We start from the raw sequence: 9,410 nt of genomic DNA, 5'->3' as shown, positions 1-9,410 counted from the left end.
AAGAACTAACTAAAAACGCTAAAATGAATGTACATTACTAAATTTTAGTTAGATCTCGGGCGAAGAGAAATAAGGGTTATATTCCAAATTCAGGTGGTAGTGTAAATAACCGGGACGAGCCGCATCGAATTGTATCACTGGGATTTTGGCCAGAGTTCTACTAGCTGACTCACAATAGATTTTGAAAGAGCGAAACTCAAGGTATCAGCAGCGCTGGGGGGGGGGGGGGGGGCGCGCTCTCACACGCTCTTAATAATAAACTGAATATTAAGCAATTTAGGTAGGTACATAGGTACTGATTTTCTTTAATCACGATCGAATAAACTATAGGCTAAAAAATTCCCGGAGGGACGGACCCAGCTTGTTAGTGTCAAAACACGTTTTAAGGTCCCTAGAGCCTAAATCCAAAGTTTCAGCCATTGGTCCGTGTGTGTGTCTGTCTGTCTGTGTGTCTGTCTCTCTGTAAACAAATTATCTCGAGAACTGTAAGAGCTAGAGACTTGAAATTTGATATGTAGCTGTCAAATGTGACAAGGATGGGACACGAAACTTTTGGCTAAGAACGGTGCAACGGTTGGCGGCATTTTACCGCTTTTTGGCGGTGTTCGGTGTAATTTAGACAATATCTCGAGAACTGGTTAGGATCGGTGCAACGGTTGGCGGCATTTTACCGCTTTTTGGCGGTTTTCGGTGTAATTTAACAATATCTCGGGAACGGCAAAAGCTAAAGAGACTTGAAATTTGGTATGTAGTTCACAAATGTGACAAGGATGCAACACAAAACGTTTGGTTGAGATGGTTGCTGCGCTTGGCGGTATTTTGACCACTTTTGGACAGATTTTAAGACCCGTGCAACGGTTGGCGGCATTTTACCGCTTTTTGGCGGTGTTCGGTGTAATTTAACAATATCTCGGGAACGGTATAAGCTAGAGACTTGAAATTTGTGTAGTTCACAAATGTGACAAGGATGCAACACAAAACGTTTGGTTGAGATGGTTGCTGTGCTTCGCGGTATTTTGACCGCTTTTGGACAGATTTCGACCGTTTTTTTGGCGGGTTTCAGCTATAGCGACAAAACGGTTAGAGATATTGTAAAAAATAGGGTAAAAGAACACTCAAATAAGCATCATTCAATAGGATAAGGAAAGTCGTGTGATGTTCACACCAGATTTTTATGATTTATCTCGATCGTAACTACGAAAAACAAATCTGATAACCCTACTTAGTTCGGAGAGAAAAAAATCTAAAATCAATACACCAAAAATTGTGACTGGGCACTTCAACTAACACAAAAATTTCGACTGTGGCGCTAAAGTTTCTTTCTTTTACCCCACACAAAAGAAACGACATTTATGATAAAGCTTTTAAGAATATTGTCTCAAAATTTTGAGTAATTTTTATTCAGTTAATCAGAGCTGCCCCGCAGGAAGTGTCTACCGGTTTACGCTGCTACGATTCTAGAGTAGTGGTGAATGTTGAAATCCCCCCTGCAATGGCCGCTGTTAACGATACTAACGGTGAAGTCCCATCCAATCGATTATTGAGATATTGGGAAAAATCCTACAATGCTGCAGTGAGCACCAAAGTTGTGACATAATAACACAAAGAAACAGCATTTACATTAGGACTCTATTTATTTTTCATGTAATAGGAATTGTGGGATAAGTTAATACCCGGGGACACATTTTGAGAATAAAATTATTCATATAAAAAAAAGTACTGTACTATTTCAAAATGTGGCCCCAAGAACTTAATCAATATGTGTGACCTACATACTAGGTACTAGGTAAACAATACTAGGTGAATATACAGGGTTTAAAATCAAGTGTCTACTGAATATCCTGAATAACTGAACTAGCTTAAATTGCCGGCCAACCAAAGATGTTAGTCCTAAAATAAAACAACTTTAGACAGGAATATCATACCATACAGCTATGAAAGATCTATTAGCTAAGTCCTATTAAAACTAAGGTCGATCAGCCAGCCTAGTTAGCTTAGTAAATTATTGAGATATTGGGAAAAATCCTACAATGCTGCAGTGAGCACCAAAGTTGTGATATAATAACACAAAGAAACAGCATTTACATTAGGACTCTATTTATTTTACATGTAATAGGAATTGTGGGATAAGTTAATACCCAGGGACACATTATGAGAATAAAATTATTCATATAAAAAAAAGTACTGTACTATTTCAATATGTGGCCCTAAGAACTTTAACAATATGTGTCTAGGTAAACAATACTAGGAAAACATACAGGGTTTAAAATCAAGTGTCTACTGAATAACTGAACTAGCTTAATTTGCCGGCCAACCAAAGATGAGGTTGGGTGGAAGAGAGAGGTCCTCGTCTTCGTTTTCCTCTATCACGGTATTCAGTTCTGTGCGCAATCCATTGCGACTGGAAAAAGAGGAACAAGAGACATGCAAGGGGTTAAAAATCCAAATTAATGAAAAAGTAGAACAAGATGCATGAAAGGGTTAAATCTAACAATTTAGAAACAAAGTGGACCGAAAGACAAGGAAGGGTTAAAAACAAAATGAATTATCTTTTAATTAAATTATTTTCAAAGGGATGCGACTTTGAATGTCATAATGTCATAAATATGCCCCTTAAAATAAATTAAAATTGTAGGTACCAGGTGACAAGCAAGGGTTTTTGAAGAGGTTTGATAAAGAGAACTGTAAAAACGGAGGTCTTATCGTCCCGAAATCGAAGAGAAAAGAAGGACAGGATAGGAGAAAGCCATCCGTTCCGGGAACGAACATTGTTTGCCCCGGACGGGAATCGAACCCGCGGCCTAGCGCTTACAAGGCAGACGAGCTACCAACCTAGCTAACTAAGCTGGCTGGCAAGAAAAAAAAAAACTATGGTTCGTTCTCGGAACGGCTGGCTTTCTCCTATCCTCTCTTCGATTTCGGGACGATAAGACCCTAGCAGTTACGGTTCCCTCTATCATTTTTTTTTCTTTTATTTTAAAGTATTCTATTCGAAATTAAGGAGCGCGGCAGCGCTTCGGCCTGCCATCGGCGCGGCGACCTAGCGCCTACAAGAGAAACTATGTAACTTGACTGGCTTTTGTCATCACCAGTTTCTAAAGGCAGCTCCTTGTAGTTGTAGTCTGTTCCTTGCTGCTTCCTTTAGTTGTTGATAGGATGAGCAGCCCATTTGCACCTGGATTTGCTGGCTTTAGTAGGTTTTTTTTATTTTTTAAGAGGTTTGACAGAGGGAACTGTAACTGCTAAGGTCTTATCGTCCCGAAATCGAAGAGAGAAGGAAGACAGGATAGGAGAAAGCCAGCCGTTCCGAGAAATAGTAGGTTTGATAGAGGAAACTGCAACTCCTAATTAGGTCATATCGTCCCGAAATCGAAGACAGAAGTAGGATAGGAGAAAGCCAGCCGCTTCGAAAAAGAACCTGGATTTGGGCGGGAATGTACTCGAGACACTTTATGCCTAATATTTTCGTAGTTGACTGGGCTATTGGACGTTCTATCACTAGTGTTAACTGGACTATCTGGTTTCTTAGAGGTGATATTGATCACGGTGTCTGGGGTACTGATGGATGACGTGAGAGATCTGGAAATAAACACAACAGAAAGAAAATGTTATATTCTTGGTTTTTTTTAGAGGATTGACAGAGGGAACTGTAACTGCTAACGTCTTATCATCCCGAAATCGAAGAGAGAAGGAAGACCGAATAGGAAAAAGTCAACCGTTCCGAGAACGTACCTCATCTGTTTAGGATAAAGTTCGCCCCGGGTGGGAATGAAATCCACGACCTAGCGCTTACAAGGCAGACCCGCTACCCTCCAAGCTAACTAGGCTGACTAAAATCCAATGGTTTTTCTTCTTCTTCTTAAGCCCGTCATGTCGTTCGCGAAATCCAATGTTTGGTGTCCAAAATTCAGTCGAACTTGCGTATTCCAAATAGGTTAAAGCGCGATTTCCACTATCCGTTCAGGTCATGCTCCAGTCACAGTACGTTCTAGGAACGGTCAATTTACATACGTTCTGGGAACGGTCAATTCTCAGGTGATTTGATGGGAGTGAGAATACAGATGTGATTTTAGATCATAGACCTTCAAATTAAGGGCGAAGGGGTCGTTTTCCTCTATCACGGTATTCAGTTCTGTGCGCAATCCATTGCGACTGGAAAAAGTGGAACAAGAGACATGCAAGGGTTAAAAAAATCCAAATTAATGAATAAGTAGAACAAGATGCATGAAAGGGTTAAATCTAACAATTTAGAAACAAAGTGGTCCGAGAGACAAGGAAGGGGGGGTGCTCCCGGCCATCGGACCTCATCCAGGCGCAACCAGTGTTGTATGTAGTCGGCGTCCCACCAATCTCCGGATACCCAGGATTCAATGTCCTCTTCTGTAGCGACACTGGAGGTCCATTTGTCAGACATCATCTGGAAATAGACAAATGAGTAATCATAAGTTTGTCATTAAATAAAGTTTCTGGTTATCCTCGCTCGCGTTCGTGAAGTCGCGTTAGTACTTAGTTTAGCAAATTTCTCTGGACATCCAAAGAGCATCATGCCAGCCTAGTTAGTAGTCAGCTTGGAGGGAGTGCGTCTGCCTAGTAAGCGCTATGCGCGGGTTCGATTTTATCCTGAACAGATAATGTTCGTTCTCTGAACGACTGGCTTTCTCCTACCCTGTATTTTTTCTCCCTTCGATTTCGGGACGAAAAACACCTTAAGCAGTTACAGTCCAGAGAAATTCGCTGAACCGCTATTCTCTAACAAACCTCTTCAAAAAAAGATACTTTTCAAGAATTTGACTTAAATTTCATAGCAATTTACACCGGATGCATTATTTTCAAAGATTTCCAAACTTTATGGCCACCCTGTCTATCTTACTTACCACAGAGGTATGCAGTGTCGTGGGCAGGTTCAGTGACAAGTGTGAGTCAGACAGAGAGCGCAGCATACTCTGGTAAGGCATCACGTGACCAGAGTGAGACAGAGATGGATAGAGGAATAATAAAATACGGCTTCACTTACCACAGAGGTATGCAGTGATACTTACCACAGAGGTATGCAGTGTCGTGGGCAGGTTCAGGGACAAGTGTGAGTCAGACAGAGAGCGCAGCATACTCTGGTAGGGCATCACGTGACCAGAGTGAGACAGAGATGGACTGAAGGGGGAGTGAGACAGAGATGGAGGATAGGGGGAGTGCGAGAGAGAGGGAGGAGGGAAAGAGTGACGAGGATTGTAGAGGGCGTGGCGAGCGTTGAGTAAGAGAGAGACAGAGAAGTAGATGTCCGAGTCTAGATTCTTTAGATACCTGGGGAGAAAAAATGAGAGTGAAAAAACGGGACCAAGAGACAAGCAAGGGTTAAATTGTAAATTTATTCAACCATTTAAAACACTTATCGTACAGGTATTACCGTGAAAATTTGTATAATCGAAAGTTGAAACCCATCTGGGCAATCAGGAGAAGTTAAGAAACGTTGTGCGTGGTTGATATCCGGATGGGTGACCGTCTAGGAAATCGCGTGCTGGCTTTTCTCGACCTCCCACTCAGGCTGGCTGAGGTTAATGTGAGTAGACGGGTAGCTTGTCAATAAAAATCTTAGTGGGTCCATAGTTAAAGTCTGACCTTAGACCCCCTTCAAGCAACACGAAAAAAGGTTGCAATTCGAAGAGTAAGAGAGAGACAGAGAAGTAGATGTCCGAGTCTAGATTCTTTAGATACCTGGGGAGAAAAAATGAGAGTGAAAAAACGGGACCAATAGACAAGCAAGGGTTAAATGGTAAATTTATTTAACCATTGTAAACACTTATCGTACAGGTATTACCATGAAAAATTGTATAATCGAAAGTTGAACCCCATCTGGGCAATCAGGAGAAGTTAAGAAACGTTGTGCGTGGTTGATATCTGGATGGGTGACCGTCTAGGAAATCGCGTGCTGTCCTTTCTCGACCTCCCACTCAGGCTGGCTGAGGTTAATGTGAGTAGACGGGTAGCTTGTCAATAAAAATCTTAGTAGGTCCATAGTTAAAGTCTGACCTTAGAGCCCCTTCAAGCAACACGAAGAAAGGTTGCAATTCGAAGGTTTCAGGCTCGATTCCGAAGAAAAGTTTCATTCTTTTATGTCAAGCTTTAGGTATTAATTTGGTTTACCTCTTATCTTGTGAACTAGACAACACAGATGTGGAATCACTATGCAGTGGTGTCTCGCCCTGGTTTGTCTCCTGGGTTTCCACCAGGTCCTCTAGCCCGCGGCGAGGGGTTTCCTGGGTCCCCTGCATATCCGAAGACATTGTAGAGTATCCTTCGTCTCTAAGGACAGAGGATTCCCCACTCACTTCGTCCTCGCCCTCGGGGGGTAGTGCTTTGACGGTGCTGTCAGCTGAGAAAAGATGGGAAAGTAAATTAGTAAGCAAGTAGGTGAATGTTATTGGGGACGAAAAGCGAAAAGGTAAGAACTCTGAACGAACGCGTCACAATATTACATGTCTTTAGGTACACACCCACAGATGAGGTTCGTTCTTGGAACGGCTAGCCTTTTACTATCCTGTCCTTCTGTCTACGAGTTCGGGTCGATAAGACCTCCGTTGTTACAGTTCCCTCTAATATCAAACCCCCACTTTTTTTTTTAATAATAACAGAGGATTCCCCACTCACTTCGTCCTCGCCCTCGGGGGGTAGTGCTTTGACGGTGCTGTCACCTGAGAAAAGAAGGGAAAGTAAATTAGTAAGCAAGTAGGTGAATGTTATTGGGGACGAAAAGCGAAAAAGTAAGAACTCTGAAAGAACGCGTCACAATATTACATGCCTTCTCGTACCAAAGCTCGAATACCGTACAAATACGGTAATTACCGTACATCTGGCAACACTGGTTTGGTGTGATAGCGCCTGTAGTAAACCATAGGGAAAAGAGGGGAGACGAGCTTCAGAAGAGGGGGAATTCCGAGAGGAAAATGTAACATTTTGTTATTGATTTGTGGATTCAAAGATTATAGGTTAGTTATTTCAGTTTTGCAAAAAAGAAAATTTCATTTTACATTTTTTTTATATTAAATGATAACAAGATTATTTTCAATATTTGACCCAATAACAATAGGTACCTGTGATAGACGGGGTGGGAGGTACTAGATGTAAATGACCGAGGTGTAACACCGTCCTGCTGCTGTCTGGTACTAGGAGGCCACTGAGTGCGATGTTTGCACACTCCGTGTCCCGAAGCTTACGCCTCAGGGAGGCGATTTCTTCTCTCAGACCCTGTGGGAGAAGAGAATTTAGTTGGGTTAGATTTCTTTCGACCCTGTAGGAAAAATGATCTTAAATTCTTATCTTAAGGCTTTGTAGAGAATTGTAATTGTAATTTATTTATTTAAAGTGAATACAAAACAGGCAATTGACAAAATATTACATAATGGCAACACCCTATTTCCCTATTAGATTATAAACACTGTATGAAATAACAAAAGTGATGTAAAGAAGAAGGAATTAAGGAAGAAAAAACAATATAAAAAAATAATAGAAAGTAAAAAAGAGAAGAGACTTTATTTGAGTTAAATTTCTGTGGATCCCGTCGATGCAGAAATAAAAGACAATATATGCCAGCCTAATTAATTTGGTTGATAGCGCGTTTGACTTGTAAGCGCTAGGCCGCGGTTTTTTTTTTTTTTTCACGCCCCAGGCGAAATTTTCTCTTATACTTACAAGGAGACAGACAGGTTTCGTCTTCTCGCATCGTCCAATCTTCTAGTTCAGACGTATCGTAGTGGGGTGCTCCCGGCCACCGGACCTCATCTAGGCGCAACCAGTGTTGTATGTAGTCGGCGTCCCACCAATCTCCGGATACCCAGGATTCTATATCCTCTTCTGTCGCTACACTGGAGGTCCATTTGTCAGACATCATCTGGAAATCGACAAAACAATTCAATGTAATTGTTTATCTGAGTTTAAACTTGGGACTATGTTTAGGGAATTTTTAAATCGAAGAGAGAAGGAAGACAGGATAGGAGAAAGCCAGCCGTTCCGAGAAATAGTAGGTTTGATAGAGGAAACTGCAACTCCTAATAAGGTCATATCGTCCCGAAATCGAAGACAGAAGTAGGATAGGAGAAAGCCAGCCGCTTCGAGAAAGAACCTGGATTTGGGCGGAAATGTACCCGAGACACTTTGGATTCTATGTCCTCTTCTGTCGCTACACTGGAGGTCCATTTGTCAGACATCATCTGGAAATCGACAAAACAATTCAATGTAATTGTTTGCCTACAAGGTACCTTTGGTCGGGACAGTTGATGTGACGTCATCGTGTACGGGAGCGTATGCCGTGACTTCAGAGTTCAAGATATATCGATATTTTTTAAATCGATTTATCTCCGGGATCTAGAAGTCGTATGAGGAAAAGGAAAATTCCCTACTGTCCTCATTTTTCCGCTCTTTGACTTTGAAACCTCGCCTAAGTCAGCGCAACTGGAAAATTTCTAGGGCTTGGGAATTCATATCTCCTTGGCGAAATGCCTAATATTTTCGTAGTTGACTGGGCTATTGGACGTTCTATCACTAGTGTTAACTGGACTATCTGGTTTCTTAGAGGTGATATTGACCACGGTGTCTGGGGTACTGATGGATGACGTAAGAGACCTGAAAATAAATAGAACAGAAAGAAAATGTTACATTTTTTTTGTTTTTGTTTTGATAGAGGGAACTGTAACTGCTAAGGTCTTATCGTTCCGAAATCGAAGAGAGAAGAAGGAAATGATAGGAGAAAGCCAGTCGTTCCGAGAACGAACCTCATCTGTTTAGGATAAAGTTCGCCCCGGGAGGGAATGAAATCCATGACCTAGCGCTTACAAGGCAGGCCCGCTACACTCCAAGCTAAATAGACTGGCTAAAATCCAATGGTTTTTCTTCTTCTTCTTCTTCTTCTTCTTAAGCCCGTCATGTTGTTCGCGAAATCCAATGTTTGGTGTCCAAAATTCAGTCGAACTTGCGTATTCTATTACCTACTCTTCCTTACCTCATCATCATGTGTTGACTATTACTACTATTGCTTTGGTTGAGTGGTGAGGTGAGGTTGGGTGGAAGAGAGAGGTCCTCGTCTTCGTTTTCCTCTATCACGGTATTCAGTTCTGTGCGCAATCCATTGCGACTGGAAAAAGTGGAACAAGAGACATGCAAGGGTTAAAAAATCCAAATTAATGAAAAAGTAGAGCAAGATGCATGAAAGGGTTAAATCTAACAATTTAGAAACAAAGTGGACCGAAAGACAAGGAAGGGTTAAAATCAAAGTAAATTATTTTTTAATTAAATTATTTTCAAAGGGATACGACTATGAATTAGGACAAATTAGGCTGAAAACAGAGTGGAGAGCATAGAGCTTTTTAATCTCAGTTCTATGCGGTTTGAAGTTAAAGACCTCACTTCCCTCTTCCTGCTTG

General features: G+C 41.5%; 1 protein-coding gene across 1 annotated transcript in view; it reads right to left on the bottom strand.

The window, feature by feature from the left end:
* The window catches only part of LOC103518490, a 12,974-nt gene extending 4,695 nt beyond the window's left edge, over positions 1 to 8,279 (bottom strand). Inside the window, exons 1-8 of the mRNA XM_026830272.1 lie at positions 8,250 to 8,279; positions 8,136 to 8,201; positions 7,769 to 7,882; positions 7,086 to 7,239; positions 6,139 to 6,367; positions 5,040 to 5,298; positions 4,245 to 4,417; positions 3,419 to 3,579 (exon numbers count right to left, since the gene is read on the bottom strand). Of these exons, the coding sequence (XP_026686073.1) occupies positions 3,419 to 3,579; positions 4,245 to 4,417; positions 5,040 to 5,298; positions 6,139 to 6,367; positions 7,086 to 7,239; positions 7,769 to 7,882; positions 8,136 to 8,201; positions 8,250 to 8,279 (1,186 nt within the window). The remainder of the gene's footprint in view (positions 1 to 3,418; positions 3,580 to 4,244; positions 4,418 to 5,039; positions 5,299 to 6,138; positions 6,368 to 7,085; positions 7,240 to 7,768; positions 7,883 to 8,135; positions 8,202 to 8,249) is intronic.
* Positions 8,280 to 9,410: the final 1,131 nt, after the last annotated feature.

This window comes from Diaphorina citri, unplaced genomic scaffold (genome assembly GCF_000475195.1).
Source record: "Diaphorina citri unplaced genomic scaffold, Diaci psyllid genome assembly version 1.1 scaffold2211, whole genome shotgun sequence".
Classification (NCBI taxonomy): domain Eukaryota; kingdom Metazoa; phylum Arthropoda; class Insecta; order Hemiptera; family Psyllidae; genus Diaphorina; species Diaphorina citri.
The sequence above is the reverse complement of the archived record's forward strand: the minus strand, read 5'-3'. Positions and strand labels throughout refer to the sequence as shown.